Source organism: Melanostigma gelatinosum (assembly GCF_949748355.1).
Source record: "Melanostigma gelatinosum genome assembly, chromosome: 17".
Classification (NCBI taxonomy): Eukaryota; Metazoa; Chordata; class Actinopteri; order Perciformes; family Zoarcidae; genus Melanostigma; species Melanostigma gelatinosum.
In genome coordinates, this window is record NC_136650.1 from 22,425,387 (window position 1) to 22,446,954 (window position 21,568).

Genomic DNA, 21,568 nt, shown 5'->3' on the forward strand with positions numbered 1-21,568 from the left:
TAAAGTGGAGCCGCTGATCCGTTGCACCTGTCTGGTGTACCAGGACTCTGGGCCAAGCTGTGATCCCCAATCAGCCTGCTAGACCATTTCACAGTTTGATCCAGAGAGTTCCTGTTCTTCAAAGAGAGGTTTCCAAACATGACACCAAAGAAAAGGATCAAATGGATTCAATAAAAGCACCATCAAATAAGGTCCTCATGCTTTTGTCAATGTGAAAATAGTTTCCTCAATCAAAACGAACGTTGGTGCCCCTTTTTGCACACAGCTGCACAGTTTGCTTCAAACAACCGCAGACTGTACGACGTGGACGTAGTCACTGTGACGTCACCCACTGGTTTGTGAACTGCTGTTTTGAAGCCTTGACTTTGGTATTTTGGCCGTCGCCATCTTGGTTTCCTGCAACCACAGGTGACACGAGAAGGTGGAGCTAAGTGCAACCAACATGTTACCATTTACTTTCATGCAGTGGAAACACACAGTGAGAGGGTTAAAGTCGTGAGACCAAAACACGGACAACGCTGTGTTAGCGACCTGTCAATCACAGTAGCCCCGCCCTAAAGCATCCCCTGCTTTATGGTCTGTGTGACTCTAAATGGACCATAATGTACTAAATGAACATCATGCTGTATTGAAGAAGACTTGAAACTAGAGATAGAGACATAAACTCATGTTTACAATGTTTACTGAGGGAATAAATCAAGAGAGAAGTAGAGTCATTTTCTATAGACTTCTATACAACCAGAGGAGAATCAGACGGTTCACAGACTTTGACCGAGGGAGCATGTCGGCTCATGTTTGTTGTCCGGTCAAACCGATCTGGACATTTGCGTTCTCCCGCGCGGGTAACGTAGGTTCAGGTTACAGTACATCAGTACCTATTATAGTACATGAGTGAAAGTCATGTCGACCGAAGAAATGTGTGGATTTTTCATCCTCATAGACACCAGTTCTCTGGCTCTGGCACAAGAGAATAGTATTAAAAATGAAAAATACAATAAAGCAAATCTTGTGATCGGAATAGTTTGCGAAACATTCAGAACTGATCTGCAGAGTCACCTGGTTCCACAGGAATATGCCGTTTCATACACTGGGTATTTCTATACGAACACATGCATTTGGAAACTTTGGAGACTTGCCGATCTCTAAACTTTTTAATTTGCCTTCCTCCTCATTCCCATGCTGACCCTGGCGTGACCTACAGTTACAGCAGTGGCAGTCTCTTCCTCCCTTCCTCCCTTCCTCCCTTCCTCTCTTCCTCCCTTTCCCTCTGCAGCTTTGTCTTTATTCTGACCCTCGGTATAATTGAGGTGAGGCGATGCCGGGTACGGTCAGGCTTTTCAAAGAAAGGAAAGAAAGAAAACAGGCCGGTAATTCTAAAGTTTCCCAGAGTAAAATCTGATTCCCTGACTGAATTAAAAAGGTTGTTTCAGACCTTTGCAGTGTCTCCGTGGGGGAGAGAGGAAGTGGAGCCAGAGCCTGAGGGAGGGGGAGTGATGTAGTGAGGCTCTGCTCACTTTATGATTAAAATAGAGTCCAATAACCCTGACCCAACCCCCGTGAGCGTGTGTGTGTGTGTGTGTGTGTGTGTGTGTGTGTGTGTGTGTGTGTGTGTGTGTGTGTGTGTGTGTGTGTGTGTGTGTGTGTGTGTGTGTGTGTGAGTGTGTGTGTGTGTGTGAAACCACTGAATAAATCCAACCTCTACTAACCCTTTATAACAGCAGCTCTGTGGCAGACTCTAATATGATGCACGATATTAATAGCTATATATAGATACAGATATTTAATATAGCAGAGATTGAGGTACGAGTTAAATGTAATGATGACGTCTGAGGTCATGCAGTTTGTTGTGTTTGTTGTATTCTATTTGTCTCAGTGTTCCTGTGCTATGAACAGGCAGAAACCTTCAAAGCTTCATGTGTTCAGCTGCATTCTCTCGAGTGTCCACCAGTTTAGTACATTATGGTCCATTTAGAGTCACACAGACCATAAAGCAGGGGATGCTTCAGGGCGGGGCTACTTTATGGCGAGCACAGATTGGAGATGGAAGTTTAACATTGACTCTCCTCCCACCTCAGTGCCGCTGACTCCGGCGAGGAACCTGCGCTTCTCAGACGTGGACCACAGCTCCTCCCGGCTCACGTGGGACTCGGCCTCCAGGAAGGCCAAAGGCTACCGCATCATGTACGTCAAGACCAACGGAGTCCAGACCAACGAGGTGAGAGGGTCTCATCGCTGACATCATACCTCAGGGAACAAACCGTCAAAACCTCGGAGGAGAGCTCTTATTGGTCCCGTGTGTGCAGGTGGATGTCGGCCACGTGACGACCTGGCTGCTCAGGAACCTGACCTCCCTGACGGAGTACACAGTCGGCGTCTTTGCCGTCTACGATGAGGGACAAGCCGAGGCCGCGACTGACAGCTTCACCACAAGTAGGAACCAATATCAATAATTCAAGTGTACCGATGTAACATTTTAGGCCCAAAGGACAGTTCTAAATTCATCGGATTTCCTTGAGTAGCAATCATGAATCCCAGGCGACAGCTTCAGCTGTCCAGTGTGTCGTTAACATGGCTGAGTGTGTGTTTGTGTGTGTAGAGACCGTCCCAGACCCGCTGGGTCTGAGGAGCAGCGACATCTCCACGGACAGCTTCAGGGTGTCATGGCAACACCCGGCCTCCGATGTGGTGCTGTACCGGCTCACCTGGACGGCCACAGATGGAGGAGACGGTGACGAGGTGAGGCTGACGCACAGAAGCAGAGCGCTGCACTGCTGTGGACGAGGGCAGCAGCAGACATCGACAACAGGAAATCAGTCTCAGTAACAGAGTTGTTATGTTTAGAATATTTTCACCTCTTTGTATTCTCGCCGGTGGCAACGCAGCACGAGCCTCCGCAGACGGCGCGCAAGCTTTGTTCAACATGTACGGTGAGAAAGACAACAAGTGCAGCCGGAAAAGAACGACATGAAGCAACCTCCGTATGCCGCGGAGAGATCATCTGTAAACTCGTCTCTCATATTCATGGCTACTTCACTGCCGTTGTACAAACCCCGTAGAGAAAGAAGTCAAGTATAACACGTATTGTAGAAGAGACGAAGGTTGAAGATCCGCATAGGCCGTGATCACCTCGTCCTTCGGCTCGCACGCCTTCACTCCAGCGACCGTGGATACGCTTGATGTGGAATGAAGCCTGTGAATCTGTGATCTCTTCAAAGCCACCAGAGTCCGTTGACAGAAACTGTGATTTTAGTTCTCAGAACACGTGAGTTGCTGGTTTTTGCAGCTGCCTCGATCACTGAGTTCGTTTGTTATTACACATCAACGTGGGTCCGTCTGTCTCTTTAGGTGAAGTCTTCATGCAGGAACCTTCGTCAGCTCACATGGGGAATGTTTTTACAACATTTTGATTCAATAAACTTGAATCTTCAGACTGTAAATCCGACTGGGAAGCAACAGAAAGATATAAAAACCTCAGAAACAACAAACTGTAAATAGATAGATAGAGAGACTTTATTTCAGACGCGGGGTCCATAGAGACAGATACATAAAAAACAGACACAAACAATCAAAGTACGGAGGCCTAGCAATGCCTTACAAAGAGACAGCTGTACCAATGTCTCCACAGCTGGACTGGTAGCGTGTGGTGCTAAACCTTATATTGGTTAAAACAACTATGATCCCATTTTCAGAGTCATTCAGTCCACAGATGAATTTGTACATGAGATTTCTTAAAACTGTTTGGAAAGTGTTGACTCGTGCAGCCACAAACATTTCACTGGCACTACTCCATCTTTGTCTCTTTAAAAGTATTCTCATGGCGTCATTGTACGCTACTTGAAGTCTCTGTAGACTCTTTGTTCTGTAGTTTGACCACAAGTGTGCAGTAGAGTGGAGTACAATATGCTCTGAACAGAGACTTCTTCACTCCATCTGTACACACACCAGACTAACGTGAGAGACTGTTTGTTGTGCAGACATCATACCACATTGCCTGGAAATGTCGTTATCATCAGACATGTGTTCTGTTAAAAAATGACCAAGATATTTGACTTCACTACAGACACCAAGATTATTGTCAGACAATTTTGAAGTCAGGGAAGTTTAGACATTTGTCCTCTTTAGTTCTACAGATCAGGACAGCACTCTTACTGGCGTTGTGTTTGATGTCATGTTCCACACCGTACACAGTACATACAGTGAGGAGCTGCTGAAGACCAGCGCTAGAAGGACTAAAGATCACCAAAGAAAGAATAAAGTCACGTATTTAAGTGTTGTCAGGACCGTCTCTCATTCATTCACGGCCTCTCGGCTGCACTCGGATAAATAAACTCCTCGCGGCTGCTTATTGTCTCTGTCTTTGACCGAAGAAGATGTTTGAAGTGCAGTTGTTCTGGTAAATTGAGAGCTTTTCTCTACAGCGTCTGATTATTTGCCCTCACTCAGAGCCGTCCCCTCACGCTCAACACGCTCGATAGCATCTGATCTGGCTGCTGGGATTTTCTTCTTCTTTCTCTTTTCTTTTCATCTCTCGCGAGGGATTCTTGATTTTCATCGTTGTTGCTTCTACTTTCTTTTAATCACGTGTCTGAATATCAACCCATGCAGTCAATGTCCTCACAACTACAGCAAAACAAACATTTGATCTAAAATCTGATTTAAGTTAGAGGTCTTCTCTCTCTCTCTCGTCTGGTTTATCTCAGAGATGATAATCCCAACACAGGCCGTGTGTCTTCGGTCTCTTCTGTTATCTGCTGGCGTTTTTGTTTGTCTTTAATCTTTCTACCTTCATCGGTTCACCTGTAGTGGACGTACACTGACGATGTTGCGTTCAGCGATTACAGTTCAGACCTGCAGTATTTAGTGTTTGATGTCTGCAGCGTTCTCCCTCAATATTCCATCCTGATTGCTTTATTGGTGACGTAACACTGCACATATAGCCAAAACTCATTTAAATCTGGAAAAGTTTACCTTAAATAAATACTGGACCAATTTAACAAGTAAAGAGTAGTCCCCATTATTTTTATTTTTATTTGTTGATTTTACTCAATTATTTCACTAAATTATTTTTATTTTATTTATTTATTATTAGGAAAAAGAAGGTCGTATTTGACAATGTTTGGAATATAACAAGAGAAGAATGAACAGTTCGTTTTATTCATTTCACATAGAAGTGTTTCATCTGCTCTTCTGACATGAAGCTCCGCCCCTCTGCTCCTGGTTCAGGTTCTGGTGAACGGGAACACCTACGTGATAAAGGGACTGAGCCCCCTCACAGAGTACGAAGTCCTCCTCGCTGCCATCTACGCCAACGAGGCGGAGAGCGACGAGGTGGCCCTCGTCGAGTCCACCGGTACGTTAAATGTTTCTAAAGAGAGGTTCACACATCAGGTGTTCTCTGTTGTTGTGTCTGTAAACCAACCGTTAAACTCCTATGACCTGTTTTAATCAATTGCTTTTGTTTTTTCATTTTCAGTGGAAAAAACGACCACCGTCGCTACAACGACCACCACCACAGCAAGTAAATACTTCACTCCTCACTCACTGCTGACTCTCTCCTGACTCACTGCTGACTCACTCCTGACTCACTGCTGACTCACTCCTGACTCACTCCTGACTCACTCCTCACTCACTGCTGACTCACTCCTCACTCACTGCTGACTCACTCCTCACTCACTGCTGACTCACTCCTCACTCACTGCTGACTCTCTCCTGACTCACTCCTCACTCACTGCTGACTCACTCCTCACTCACTGCTGACTCACTCCTGACTCACTCCTCACTCACTGCTGACTCACTCCTCACTCACTCCTGACTCACTGCTGACTCACTGCTGACTCACTCCTGACTCACTCCTCACTCACTGCTGACTCACTCCTCACTCACTGCTGACTCACTCCTGACTCACTCCTCACTCACTCCTCACTCACTGCTGACTCACTCCTCACTCACTGCTGACTCACTGCTGACTCACTCCTGACTCACTCCTCACTCACTCCTCACTCACTGCTGACTCACTGCTGACTCACTCCTCACTCACTGCTGACTCACTCCTGACTCACTGCTGACTCACTCCTCACTCACTGCTGACTCACTGCTGACTCACTCCTGACTCACTCCTCACTCACTCCTCACTCACTGCTGACTCACTGCTGACTCACTCCTGACTCACTCCTCACTCACTCCTCACTCACTGCTGACTCACTCCTCACTCACTGCTGACTCACTCCTGACTCACTCCTCACTCACTGCTGACTCACTCCTCACTCACTCCTGACTCACTGCTGACTCACTGCTGACTCACTCCTGACTCACTCCTCACTCACTGCTGACTCACTCCTCACTCACTGCTGACTCACTCCTGACTCACTCCTCACTCACTCCTCACTCACTGCTGACTCACTCCTCACTCACTGCTGACTCACTGCTGACTCACTCCTGACTCACTCCTCACTCACTCCTCACTCACTGCTGACTCACTGCTGACTCACTCCTCACTCACTGCTGACTCACTCCTGACTCACTGCTGACTCACTCCTCACTCACTGCTGACTCACTGCTGACTCACTCCTGACTCACTCCTGACTCACTCCTCACTCACTCCTCACTCACTGCTGACTCACTGCTGACTCACTCCTGACTCACTCCTCACTCACTCCTCACTCACTCCTGACTCACTCCTCACTCACTGCTGACTCACTGCTGACTCTCTCCTGACTCACTCCTCCCTCACTCCTGACTCACTGCTCACTCACTCCTCACTCACTCCTCACTCACTGCTGACTCACTCCTGACTCTACCCTCCCTCACTCCTGACTCACTGCTGACTCACTGCTGACTCACTCCTGACTCACTGCTGACTCACTCCTCACTCACTGCTGACTCACTGCTGACTCACTCCTCACTCACTGCTGACTCACTGCTGACTCACTCCTGACTCCCTCCTGACTCTCTCCTGACTCTCTCCTCCCTCACTCCTGACTCACTGCTGACTCACTGCTGACTCACTCCTCACTCACTCCTGACTCACTGCTGACTCGCTGCTGACTCGCTGCTGACTCACTCCTGACTCTCCCCTCCCTCACTGCTGACTCACTCCTGACTCTCCCCTCCCTCACTCCTGACTCACTGCTGACTCACTCCTGACTCACTGCTGACTCACTCCTCACTCACTGCTGACTCACTCCTGACTCACTGCTGACTCACTGCTGACTCGCTCCTGACTCGCTCCTGACTCGCTGCTGACTCGCTGCTGACTCGCTGCTGACTCACTCCTGACTCGCTGCTGACTCGCTGCTGACTCGCTGCTGACTCACTCCTGACTCACTGCTGACTCACTCCTGACTCGCTGCTGACTCGCTGCTGACTCACTCCTGACTCACTGCTGTCCATCAGATTTGTATAAAATGGAAATCTTGAAGTAAAACTGCTGAGTGGATTGTTCTTCCGCTGGGACGTCCGTTAAAACATCACACCAGAGCACACCACTCTCAGTATTAACAATAAATATATTAATACACTTTAAAATGAATGATGGTGATGGTTGGTTTGGAGGGGAAAGGGTTTCTTTCTTCTTTCCTCTCTTCCTCCTTTTGCAGCTTCTTATGTTCGACTTTTTAGATGTAATAAGAATAAAACTAGCATTTTGAATTTGAACATTTCTCTCTGTATAAGTTTGTTAAAGTTTCGGAACAAGCGAGAGATTATAAAGGTGACATCTAATAATGTGGATGGCGCATCGTTTCCACACAGACTTCTACGGGAAACAGTGTTGACGCCGAGTAATTTAAATGCCACAATGTTGACGGCTCGATACGATCAGTCCTGATATAAACTCTACTGCCTCTGATCCTCCAGCGCCTCGTTTCGGGTTCAGGAACATGAGGATCGATGAGGAAACCACCTTCAGTGTGCGGGTGACCTGGCAGCCCACGGACACCAGGAACGTCCGACACTATCGACTGAGCTACGTCAGCGCCAAGGGAGACCGAGCACAGGAGCAGGTAGGACGGAGAAACAGACGGCGTCTGCCTTTTCCTTTTCCTTCATTAAAATCTGCTTTAAAACGTCACACGTTGGATCGTCTGCCTTCATTCTATAAGTTATTGTTAGAGGAGATTATGTGTTCGGTCGTCAGTGCATCTGTCTGTCTGTCCAGGGCTAAGCTCGCATACTGCTGGTCCCATCGGAGTAATATTTTTGTACTCATCTATGACTGTATTTTCAACAACCTTTCGTGATTGTTAACACTTTTTTAAATGACGCGTGATTTGAAGGATATCAGAGCGTCGATGGTCACTCCTCAAACCACTCCTACTTCATATTCCCTCCTCCACCGCCGACCTGTTCAGTGTGTGACAAACACTCCGTAACAGGAGGCGACTGTGGCTCAGGGTTAGAGCGGGTCGTTCTTCAATTTAGAGGATTGCCGGTTTGATCCCCGGCTCCTGCTCCTGTGGTGTAGTACAAGTACAAGTACTAGTCCATTTAACAGAGTTAACAGAGTTGTTTTGGCCGAGTTTCTGAATCGTCTTTGGAATCAGTTGTAATTCCTGAGGTAGGAATAAGGATTTAAGGTAAAGTCGGTGTTTATAATAACTGTGTAATAACTGTATAATAACGGTAGCCAATTAAAAGTTTGGAGTCTAAGACTGTCGCTGTATGCATGTTGGACGGCGAACGATTTGTCGAGATGTAAAAGTGTTTGGGGAGTCGTGGAAGGGACTCAAAGAGGGAGATGTTGATTCAAACAAAAGCCAACCCTTCGATGTGTCAATCTTCAACGCAGACAGAGAGATTAATGATGAAGACGATGGCAGGCCTTCAGATTAAAAGTCCCTCTGTGGAGAGAAAGAGGGAGGGGCATGAAGACTGTTGTTGAAGTTGATGGCAGTCCTTCAGAGTCGAGAGGAAGAGGAGGATAATGATGATGAAAACGGTGGCACGTCTTCAAAGAGTTCGTCTCACGAGAGAGAGAGAGAGAGAGAGAGAGAGAGAGAGAGAGAGATCTTCACTCTAATGAGCCACAACCGACAGAAACACAGAGAGAGAAGTAAAGACGTTAGAAAACGAACATCCAGTTTTTAGTCGGGTGGAATGTATGTTCACTCCTGTGTATATGGGTTTGGAAATTATGATGGAAGTATCTGATGACCGTTTTCCATGCCCAACTGACCCTTCGCTAAGCCCCGCCCCCCAGATTTATGCAAGTATTTTAATTAGCTGTGATTGGGTTGCGAGCTCTTCTTGTTGGAAACTGCTCAGAAACTCTTTATCATCAGTCCACACGTCCTCTGAATGTATGATATAAAGATGCATCCTTGTTTCTGGTTACATAGTAGAATGTGTACCGTATTGTCCGGTTAACAAGTGTCTAATATCTCTAAATGATCCATCCCTCATACTGTAGAAGGTGTGCGTTGACAGGTGTGAGTTTGTGAGTTCGTGCCGTCAGCACACCGGTAGCCGCCGTGTGTCTGCGGTGCGACGCCGGCCACCGGTCCCACGTCAGCCTTTTCATCCTGACAATAAAAGAGAGCCGCCAGCTGCTCGCACCAGCGGCTTGTTAAATGAGATCTCTTATCAAAGTGTGAACAGCTGTGGGCTCCGTTTGCCAATCCGGTCAGGTCATGAATCACCAAGTGCTGCACTCAATAGCTCCCATTTAGATGTCTATCAGCTGCTGGGAGATAAATAAATAAGCTGGCAGAGAACTTCCTCTCAGGGTTTATTCAAAGCAAGTTCCACTCCGTGGTGAGCGGCTGCCGGGGGAGGGACGGCAGCCGCTATGAGGCAGAAACATGAAGAAGGCAAATATGTCAAAAAGACTCATTTACATGCGATTGATTCCTGGATGGCAGTTATCTCACTTCATCCTCACTGATGGGATTTGGTCTCAAACTGTTAATAACTTGGACGAAAATTGCGGATGGGAAAAAGCCGGCTCCTGAGTTGTAACCAAATTATATATCGGATTTAATTAAATTACGGATTTTATGCAGCAATCGCATGCAAAGTGCTTTTCAGGTTTGATTAAAACCAGTTCATCATCATCAACAAGCGGACGGAGAAAAGGTGTTTAACGAATTAAAGCAATTCCACAACCAGACGCCACAAACACAGTCTGCTCAAGTCTGGCTTATCAGTGACCTTTGACCCCTCTACAGAAACCTGATGAGTGATAAAGTCCCCGACAGGAATAGTCAGTGAAAATATACCTCTCTTTGAGAACTATATGCCCTCTTTTCACCATGGATGCAGCAATGCAGTAATATCCAAACCAGTGCATGACGGACAGATGCACCAACTGGATGTGCAGAAACATTTTGGTGATTCAACAAGCCAATCAGATTTGGCTCCACTTCATCTTGTGGTCAGAGACAATAATCTAATTTATGCATCTCTGATGATAGAATACAGACCTTGTCCAGTAGGCGGGAAAGAAAAGGTGCACGAGGATCTTTCATCTGAAGTCTTCTGAAGGATTACTAATCAATATGTTTTACATGATCCGTGGTTCTAATGACTGCATGTAAAGTTAAATTAGTGTCTTGTCTGATTCTGATTGTCGTGAGCAATCTGCAGAAAATGATTGACATCTCTGCAGCTTTCTGCAGATTTTTATCCTGTTTCAGGTTTTGGAACGTTTGCTGTCTGGTTCCCAGTGTTTCCAGCAGCAGCAGACAGTTTACTGATGAACCCGCTGTGCACGACCTGCTCAGCAGCAAACAGCAGGCAGTCACAGTTAGAGACTAACTGGTGAACATAGTGGAGCATTTAGCAGCTGAAGAGACAAATAGCAGGTGGAGGAGACCAAAAGCAGAGCTAAAAGAGAGAGCATGCTGGACTTAAATTCGTCACGGGACAGAACACGGATGTGTTAATCAGCTAATTGTATGTAAACCGTTATCCAGATCGACTTCATAAGGTGATAGTAGTCACGACTGTGTCTGGCACCATGTTTTGGAGTTCCTCTGCCCCCTACTGGTGAGAAAAAGACGACTTCTTGCACTAAGCTCTGTCGCTGAGTGCAGATTCCCTCAGTGCTCCTCCCTCTACATGCTTATAACCGGAGCAGTTAATGGCTGAGCCCTTTCCCGTGGCTCTGTCACTACCAGCCGTCGCTGTGGGGCGACTCGTCTCTGCAGCCATCTGTCCTCACACAGCTGTGACGCTCAGTGAAGCGCCGTTATTTCCCCGTGCCGCTTCATTCACTGTCCAATAAACCGAAGCTGCGGGGCATCAAGTGCAATTCCGCCGTGTGTCAACAGAGTTTCGGCTGTTATTGCTCGGCAACAAAAAACGCTGTCGAGGGACGATTAAGAAGTTTGAGCTTTTCCTTCTGTCACAGATTATCTGTTGTTTTTGGAAACGAATCCAACGCCGGTCTTAAAGGTTGGTTTTTTTTGCCGTCCTTCATACGAACCACACTGCTGTTTGATGACCTTTGACCCCTTTCCAGTGGGTTTTGTGACCAGTTTGGGTGCGTTTCTGGTGTCAAGTCTATAATTGTAGAAGCTGCTGTTTCCTGTGAAAGACGAACCTCGTGAGACTCCGCGGGTTTGTTTCGTGTGAGAGAGTCCTGCAGATCACCTGAAGCGCTGAGAAGAAGAGCTGACATTTCAGCCTCATTTCAGGGTCTGCTTATGTGACAGATTAAATTAGATAACAGTTGAAATGGTTTCATATGAGATATGTTTCAGCCTGTGTTTCTTTAAGTTTGTTCCAGTTCCAGGAAGGATTGAAGTTTGGTTTCCCTTTTTTTGGGTTTGGCTTTTGTTTGATCTCAGTAGTTTGCAGTTCAATTCATATGATTGTCATATTCGTACTAGTAACTAAGTAGTCAACTTATAATTCTCCCATCACCCGTTTACTTGCCTGTGTTCCCCGTGCGGTTTACCTTCAAGCGCTGCAGCTCCAGCAGAACCCTCAGATGGGTCCAGCTTAATATTCTTGGCCTCCGTCAAACTAGATTGAGTTTGTGAATCCTATAAATACTGTATGAAACCGAGTTTGCATTTGCAGCTTAAGGTGGTCTCTGCCGACCGTGTGGCTCGGTGACAGTTATAGAGACTTGCTGCCTTTTTCATCATACTGGACGGGGATTGATTTGTCGAGGCCTGCAGTGTTTGTCTGACTCACACGTCAGAGAACGTGTGCGGATTTTTTCGGGAGTCGAGGTTTTGTGGACGGAGCCGGGCGAGACTGAACATGCTCAGAATGCAAACCGGGCTGACAGACAGACAGACAGACAGACAGACAGACAAAGACTGTGGAAGAGAGGAGCAGAAGAATGAAAAGACTTCAGCACAAAATATTCATCCAACAGGAATAGTTTGGAAATGTTTATCTGGAGGTAAAAACCTGGTTTCAAACACCAAATAAAAAACCTCTGAACGTCCACGTCTATAGACAAACACGTCTACAGACAAACACGTCTATAGACAAACATGTCTATAGATCAACACGTCTACGGAGAAACACGTCTACGGACAAACACGTCTATGGAGAAACACGTCTATAGACAAACACGTCTATAGACAAACACGTCTATAGAGAAACACGTCTATGGACAAACACGTCTATGGACAAACACGTCTATAGACAAACACGTCTATAGAGAAACACGTCTATGGACAAACACGTCTATGGACAAACACGTCTATGGACAAACACGTCTATGGAGAAACACGTCTATAGACAAACACGTCTATAGAGAAACACGTCTATAGAGAAACACGTCTATGGACAAACACGTCTATGGACAAACACGTCTATGGCCAAACACGTCTATGGAGAAACACGTCTATAGAGAAACACGTCTATGGACAAACACGTCTATGGACAAACACGTCTATGGACAAACACGTCTATGGACAAACACGTCTATGGACAAACACGTCTATGGACAAACACGTCTATGGACAAACACGTCTACGGATCAACACGTCTACGGACGAACACGTCTACGGACGAACACGTCTATAGAGAAACACGTCTATGGATGAACACGTCTATAGAGGAACACGTCTATAGAGGAACACGTCTATGGATGAACACGTCTATGGATGAACACGTCTATGGACAATGGAAAAACAATATAAAACACACGTGTGAAATGTTGAACGTTTGTCATGAAGGTCAGATTCATACATATGTGGATGTGAACATGCTCAAATACCTCCGCGAATAAACATATCTAAATACATCCAATACATACGTCCATACAAATACATACCTGCCTGTAATAGTCATGTACTTGTATTTATCCACATGTTCTCCTGACAGTATCCCTCAGCAGTCTTTGATTGACGAGCTGCTCTCTCCATGCTTAGTCTCGATGCTCCTTTAAGTCTCAGCATCAATCTCTGAACTGAAAGGCAACCTAATGCAGAGAGGCATGTGCTCATGGGACTAGTTCCATTAGCAGGCTTTTTACCCAAAATGCATCACCCGAATGCTAATGGTTGTCTTGAATTTGCTTCTGCTCGCAGAGGACGGTGCCCACGGGTCAGAACAGCCTGGTTCTGCAGCCTTTGCTGTCGGATACCGAGTACAAAATCGCCGTCACTCCAGTGTACCCCGATGGAGACGGACCTCCGGCGGTGCGCATGGGACGAACACGTGAGTCATGTTTGTTTCCATCATTTATTCACTCAGTTATTTCCTGTTTCAAACCTTTTCACTGACACATCGTTGGTACGTTGAACATCAGTCCAACGCCAGTTAAACGTTGCATATTTGTACATCAGCAGTTACAGAATGATGAATGTAAAGTCCAATATTCTCTCTTTTAGCTCTGGTTTTGGTCTCCACCCCCCCTCAGGGAGCTAAATGCTCCACTGTGTTCAGCAGTTCGTGTCTGTCTGAGTCTGTTGCTGTTTGCTGCTGTGCTGGTGCTGAACAGTGGCTTTTTACAGCTTTCATTGTGAAAAACTACGACGTGAGAGTGACCAGAACTGCAAAGAAGTTCACGTCAGTAGAGACCAGAATAATAAAGCCAGGGGAGAGTAAATATTGGGCTGACATCCACCAGGTGTGTTTGTGCTGCTGTGTGAAACCCTCGCTCAGGTCCTTGGAGGACGACTTCATTCTCAATGAATGAATCTCCACCCACACTGGCTGCTCTAAGCTAAACCCTCATTTCCCTGAAACACACATTTGCTATTCAAGCGGAACAGAAACTTGTTCGCTTTTCATTTTCTTCTGCTGAACACAATGTGTGAGGAGTGCTGCAGAGGGGGGGGGGGGGTGGAGCTGGATGGAGGGGGCGGTCTCCTTCTTGGCACCAACATGAATGAAAAGGATTAAAGTCTATCAGGAGGTGTCAACCCTGGAGACACGAGGGGGAACATGATCACGAGAGATCTCTCAGTCGTGTTTTATTTGGTTTAATCAGGGGGGAGATGCTTTCTTCAAAGAGTGAATTTGAATTCAGATTAGCAAACATGTCCAGCTGAAAGTGAGATGCTGAATGATTCAGTCCTTCTGTGAATGAGATTCATCCATCTGGGCGATTAAACGTCTGTCTGCGAGAACTCGGCTGTAATTTTCTTTTTAATTGTGAGGAAAATATTTTGTAATTGCATCAACCTCCCGCCAAAAACCATGTTGATAAAGCAGCACCTCCATTAACCGGTAAATGCATTCAACCTCTTGCTACCTCCACCGACCCTCCGTCCCCATGCAGCTCATCACACGCCGCACGACGCCAGGCCAGCTAACCGCGATAGGAACCTGTCCCTGCAGCTCAACGCTCAACATCCATTTTCTTCACTGCGCAGCTGAAGACAGAAATATGTCGGAAGTGCTCCTTTCCCTTTTGTTAAACGTGACTGATCGCCCGCTGTGAATGCTTCAGCGGAGGCTAATGATTTCACTCTGCTGCCAAGTGCATTACGGGAACAAACACGCGACGTTCAGCGAGGAAGGAAACGCTAAATTCGTCTTTCAGCTGCGTCCTATCACGTCCCCGCCAGCGCAGCGCATTACACACATTAGCACAGGCTAACGACGTTCTGGGGCTTCTGAACGACGGGGCCCTCTCACACCCCGCTGATGATGAATGGTTCCCGTTAGCAAGTGAGGGATGAGATGATCGCCCAGGGAGGAGCGACAGGGAATGCAGAGAGAGGGGGGGGGAGGTTTCACAGCGAAGATGGATGATGTGACAGAGGGAGCCGGTATAATCTGGGGATTTGAACCCTGGAGGGACAGGGGCGAACGCCGAGGGAGGCGTAACAGCGAATGTAAGAGAGCATGATTGGGTTTTCATCCTCAGAACTGAAGACGGATAATGTGACGAAGGAGGCAGAGTAATAATCTGAGGCTCTGATCCACTGAGGGACGGGGTGATCACTCAGAGAGGCGTGGGGGCGAATACAGAGAGCATGACAGAGTTCTGAGTGGTCAAAGAAAGACAAAAACACATCATGTGGCGGTATGAACTCAGCATTGACACGATTAAAGGTTCTCTCTCTGAGGGGAGGCACGAATCAGAGCCAGAAGAGGATGTTCATCCCCTCAGAGGAAGATGTTGTGACTGCTTTAATGTGGAGGATCAAAAACACCCTCGAGTTTAAGGACGTCCAGTTGTCCCGGAGCTGAACCCAACAGGATGTAAATGTATTTAGTGACGAGAGTCTCACGTACAGATGCAGCATCGGGGCAATGTTAGCGTTAGCAGTTAGCTAACGGTACTTTGATGTTTGGTGTTTGATGCTGACGGTACAGTTAAGCTGAGCTAACCAGTCAGCAGCCGCCTTTTACATGCAATAACATTATGAGATGTCGAAGCTCTGCAGCAGCTTTAAATCATTTTACGAATTTGAACCACTCATTTACTTATGAACTCTTCTATGTCTCCTCGGAGTGACGAGGCTATAACAAGATCCTCTGTCCATGAAGAAGGCAGCGGTAGAGAAGTTAACCCCGCCTCTTGCTGGATTTGATTGGCTGCCCCGGGTCTAGTGTGACATTGACGAGCATTGCGTCCAATCGGTAACCTCCGGTGAAGCCAAAGCGAACGTTTCTTAAAAGCTGCATTCTCTCTAGTGTCCACCAGGGGGCGACTCATCTGGTTGTATAGAAGTCTATAGAAAATGACTCTACTTCTCTCTTGATTTATTCCCTCAGTAAACATTGTAAACATGAGTTTATGTCTCAATCTCTAGTTTCAAGTCTTCTTCAATACAGCATGATGTTCATTTAGTACATTATGGTCCATTTAGAGTCACACAGACCATAAAGCAGGGGATGCTTTAGGGCGGGGCTACAAGGTGATTGACAGGTCGCTACCGCTATCAGAGCTGCTACATGCTGCTAATGCACTGTGTCAGATCCTGGGGTACTTCTGGCCCGATACGGGGCTACTTACTGACTCAGCTCTCTATTAAAAGATTGTCGAGCTGGTGTTCTTGCGAGGGAACTCGCCTGGCTCTTCTAACTGCCGTTACTCCCGACGTCTACCCTGCTTCCTCCGGTCTGAGTGCACTCGGTCGAGGGGCCACCCTGACCCCGGGCGCTCCTACCGGTCGCGTCGGTTATGGCAGCTTCCCTCTTCTGGATCCGTGCTCTTGGTAAATGCCAGGTTAGGTTTTAACGGCTAGGATTACTTCTAAAACCGTAAGGGATTGTTAAGTGAATTCGGTCTCTAGGATAACCTTACAGAACTCAGTTGTTAGACATACAATGGATTTAACTTTTTACTGCCACTTTTACTACTTGAGCAAATAAATGCACTTGAGAAATTTACTTTAAATGCAGATTAGATATTTATTGCAGGTTATATTTAGTTAGTTAGCAAGGGTTAAGCTACAGCTCACTTAAAATGTTACTACACTTGATTCGTTATCTTAATTTTCTTCTTTAGATTATACTCATTAGATTTAGATGCCGAGACGGCTCGGTGGGAGATGGATCTTCAATGGTTCGGTGAAAAAGTTCTTTTGGAGTTGTTAGGAGCGAAGGTCCGGCCGGACCCTCGGACTCCTCCTGCTCTCACAGCGGAGTCCGTTCAACAGTCCTCAAAACTCAGTACAAAGTCTTTCTAGGACTGCTGTGTTCCTCCGTTGTTCAGTTGTTAAAGTCGAGCAGTGGGGAGAGGAAAACCTCCGTCTTTCAATCTTTGTCCACGAACAGCGGTCTTCTTTCCGTGAACCGAGACGAAGTCCTCGAATACTTCAGTTGCAATCGTCCGTATCTTCTTCTCAGAGCGTCTGGACGGCTCGTGCAGAAATCCCGTCTTGCTGTTTGCAAGTTACTTCTTTTATAACACTTTTGGGCTGCCTCTCGCGTCTCTCCCCCCTCTTCCCCAACACGTCCTCCCTCAGCCCATGATGAACATGACATCATTGATTTGGTGCAAGTGCTTCGAAAAGTACCTACATTTTGTGTGTGTGTGCATGAGGAAATCACCCCAACTTCCCTGTCTGGGCGCTTACTTAATCAAGCTCTGCGCATGTCTGGGTGTTCAACATCTGTTGTACTTCCCCTTTTCCTACACTCACACATTTCTAACACAGATTAGTTATCATAATCACAGCTACAGTTGTTATAATCAGTTACAGTTGTTATAATCAGTTACAGTTGTTATAATCAGTTACAGTTATTATAATCAGTTACAGTTATTATAATCAGTTACAGTTTTTAATCGCTTTATTCAGCACGCGCTTGCTTTTAAAACACTTATTTGATTTTTCTCTCCTTCTCTCTGCAGCCGTTATTTTCTTAAGGCCTGCACTCAGCTCACTTCCTCTTTCTCCGTACTTTCTACACTCAGACTGCACTATACTCAGATACACATATTGTTATTATTATCAGGTTTACATTTGTTAAATCACTCTATGTATTAAACATTCGTTATGTAACGATCATACACTTTATCTTTCGATTACACTTTAACTATTGATTTCTGAGTATATGCTTTATGCTTTTTATATCCTGACCTTCCCCTGATCGTGTAGTATGTATCCAAGGTGGCTTTCTCTGTGAGCTCAACTCTTCTCGACAACTGGTACTATACCATGTGTTTTAGTCACTGTAAGCTGCACTGTGTGGCTGGTCATACTCCCCCAGACTTTACATGTCCTGCAGCTCTTCAACACAAAACTGAAACCAGCTTTTCTTTTGCCTTCAGAAAGCAGAATTTGTGTCCGAGTTCCGAAAAAATGTCGAATGTCCAAGAGTGTCTTTGGTCATTAAAGCTCCAGGTTCTCGTTACCGTGAGGCCTGAAGGTGTGAAGGCACAGTGAGAGGACCGTCAGAGTTTCGAGCATGATGGGGGATTCATGATTGGCTTTCTGAATGGTGAGCGACGGCGGAAGGTGAAGAGGGAGGAGAGCCGGTTCAATCTGCAGGTTTCAGTCTGTGAGATGGTGAGGGACGGATGGATACCCGGGGATGGTGCGATGGGACACGGAGAGAATGACGGGAGGCGTTTTAGCATTTTAAATGTGCAACCGAACATCCAGCGACATTCACTCGGGGATTTAGACCTGAGAAAGTCTCACGTTTCTCATTAACCAGAGGGATCTTCAGAGGGTTTGAACCCATCAGGACATAATGGGCTGCAGAGAGAGCGAGCTGGTGTGTGGGACTGCACAGAATCAAATCTGGTATCGGTACCATCTCGAGCCATTCGTTTCCTAAAGTTGTGTCCCAGTTGTCGGCGATAACTCTTTGGGTTTAATATCTCTCTGACTGAAGCGGCGACGGGACAGTTTTCACTGTGCTGACTGTTTAAATTCTATTCAGTGTTATCAAATGTTATCCTCCTTTGACTCTTCCTCATTATCTTCCTCTTGCCAAATGGGGTTCTTGTCCTCCGCCTGTACGTTCCTCTCTCTGCTGTGTGATGACAGTTTCCTTTCATCTCTGGCATGCAGGGAACTACATATCCACAAAGTATTTAATGAATAGATTCTGTTTTCATTCAATTTACTTTATATCAATGTTTTACTTTTGTTTCTTTTCACTTCATCTCCTTCCTTACAGCTTCTTCTCTTCTGCTCTTTTCATTTCATTTGTCTCTCTTTCTGTCTTCTCCTCTCCACTTCCTGTCTTGCTCTCGTCTCTTTTTATCTTGATCTTTCTCCGTCTCTTTCTTTCTCTCATTTCTCACTCTTTCTTTTCACCCCTGTCCAGATGGAGGTCCTTGTTGCATGTTTCTTCATCACCTTAGTGGTCCATGTGGATCACAGCGGTCCAATGAATTCCTTTAGAAAACACGGATGCACCATCACTTAGGTTATGTTTTCATGCCCTGTTGAGTACAATGTATTGACATAATGAGGTAATATTTCATTGATTCAGTTCAGTGTTTTTAATACAATCAGTTTGTCCTCTTTTGCTCAGTTCCTCTCTCAGCTCCTAAGAACCTGCGCGTATCGGAGGAATGGTACAACCGCTTCAGGATCAGCTGGGACGTTCCGCCTTCACCCACCATGGGCTACAGGGTCGTCTACCAGCCTGTGTCTGGTAATGTGCACACACAAGCTGGGCCGGTCCAGTTGAACTGGTTCAACAGATCCCACACCAGATATCCACAGAGGACTTTAAAGCTACCATGAGGAACTTTCATGTTGTGTTGGTTCTGTTGGTGTCTGTGGACTAAAGTGGTCGTGTCTCTGAGCACCAGACTCTTTAGAGAACCGCTCATGTTACTGCAGCAGGTCTGACAGTCTGCCCCTCTCAGTCCTGGTTCTGGTTCTCCTGTGCTTCCCTTCCCTCCAGCGGGCCCAGCAATACGTCCTGGGTCTCCAGCAGCGTGGTGTCGGTGTTGGCTCCCACTGGAGGTCTTATAGAGGATCAGGACTACACTGAGACTGGTTCAGAACCAGATAAAGGTTCCTCATAGTAATTTTAAGGATATGAAGGGTTGACATGAAACACTTCCTGTTGGATTATTGTTACATTTGTTCTCCTGAGATTATGAACGTCTCCAACAAATATCACGCAAAAACTCAAGCTGTAGTTTCTTTCTTGATATTTTGCTTTTAATTGCTGGAAGAATCAGAGTTGATGACTCGTACGGCGCAACAGCTCACGGCAAACTCATTTCTATATCTATATCTGTATGTAGAACTCTTCTAGAATGTAGAAGCATCGTGTAACTCGTCTGATTCTTCGAAGTTTAACTAGAAGGGTTACGAGCATGAAAGGGAAGTTGCAATCGCTGCATGTAGGAACACGAGAGTATTAACAAAGACAAAGCAGTTTTAATCATTTTATGTTTCATATGATTCGAAATACGAATAAATCACAATGCAGCAAACCAAACAGGAAGCTTATTGTCCTTAAATTAAATACATCGTAAATCTAAAAGAAGACACAGAAACATCTTCCCTGCAGATTCTCTCATGTTCCCCTTCTTTTCCTCCTCTTCCTCATTGTCTTCCATCCTTCTCCTCCTCACTGGAATTGAAGATAATGATCGCCTCTGAACCCCCCCCCCCCCCCCCCCCCCCAGCTCCAGGACCAGCGCTGGAGACCTTCGTGGGAGAAGACGTGAACACCATGCTGATCGTCAACCTGCTGAGCGGGACGGAGTACAGTGTGAGGGTCATCGCCTCCTACACCACCGGATCCAGTGAGGCTCTCTCAGGGAGGGCCAAGACCTGTAAGTACATATAGATATATATTCATATATATATATGAATATATATATATATATATTCATATATATATTCATATATATATATATATGAATATATATATATATATATTCATATATATATTCATATATATATATATATGAATATATATATATATATATATATATATATTCATATATATATATATATGAATATATATATATATATTCATATATATATATATATGAATACATATTCTCAGCTCAGTGATATCCACATCAAATAAAAGTAATTTCTTAAGTTATTTCCTACTCAAGTAACTTCACTGAATACTCTTCTTCTGTTACTCAAGTCATTATTTTGACGACTACTTTCACTTCTACTTCCACTTGAGTGCAGTCTTTGGCTCCTCCTCCTCCTGTGGGCATCACATCCACTCTTCGTCTCTTTGTGGTTGTGGCCCAGCTGCTGGATGACATCATCTCTCTTCGCCAGTCAAACTCTTGAGGAGTTAATTCCTTGATTCCCAGCGGACGCTCTTGGCAGCAACTAATTGCAGGAAACAGACTTGACAGAGTTTCCAGCTGCTGCCTTGTTAGTGCAGAGTGCTACTTTATCTCTCTTCTCCTGCTAACAATGGAACGTGGTTTACAACGATGAAGGTATTGATTATGTCGTGTTTTCATCGGCAGAGTAATAATTCAACTACATTGAGAGTATCTGTCTCTCTGTTTTTTAATAATTAGCATTAAAACAGTTTTTCTATGACCCAATAAGATATGGATGAGTTAATCTCTCTTTAACCAAAATAAATAAACCAGTCAAGACGAGTATGGTCCACAGACCTTCATCCTCCCGATGAGCTCTCATCGGACACGAGCACTGCTCTGAGGTCATGTTGTTCTCTGAACCGGCTCGTTTCAACACCTCGTTATCGCCGTCCTCTGTCCAACAAGCTCCTCTAATCCAATCAGGGAAGC

The 21,568-nt window shown here is 45.7% G+C and overlaps 1 protein-coding gene across 4 annotated transcripts in view; it reads left to right on the forward strand.

Annotated features, from left to right (window-relative positions):
* The window catches only part of col14a1b (collagen, type XIV, alpha 1b), a 104,723-nt gene that overhangs the window by 44,079 nt on the left and 39,076 nt on the right, over window positions 1-21,568 (forward strand). For all 4 annotated transcript variants that reach the window (XM_079288043.1, XM_079288044.1, XM_079288045.1 and 1 more), the window contains 9 exons: window positions 2,076-2,215; window positions 2,304-2,430; window positions 2,597-2,736; window positions 5,224-5,350; window positions 5,474-5,518; window positions 7,855-8,000; window positions 13,491-13,620; window positions 19,351-19,473; window positions 20,465-20,614. In XM_079288043.1, the coding sequence (XP_079144169.1) occupies window positions 2,076-2,215; window positions 2,304-2,430; window positions 2,597-2,736; window positions 5,224-5,350; window positions 5,474-5,518; window positions 7,855-8,000; window positions 13,491-13,620; window positions 19,351-19,473; window positions 20,465-20,614 (1,128 nt within the window). The remainder of the gene's footprint in view (window positions 1-2,075; window positions 2,216-2,303; window positions 2,431-2,596; window positions 2,737-5,223; window positions 5,351-5,473; window positions 5,519-7,854; window positions 8,001-13,490; window positions 13,621-19,350; window positions 19,474-20,464; window positions 20,615-21,568) is intronic.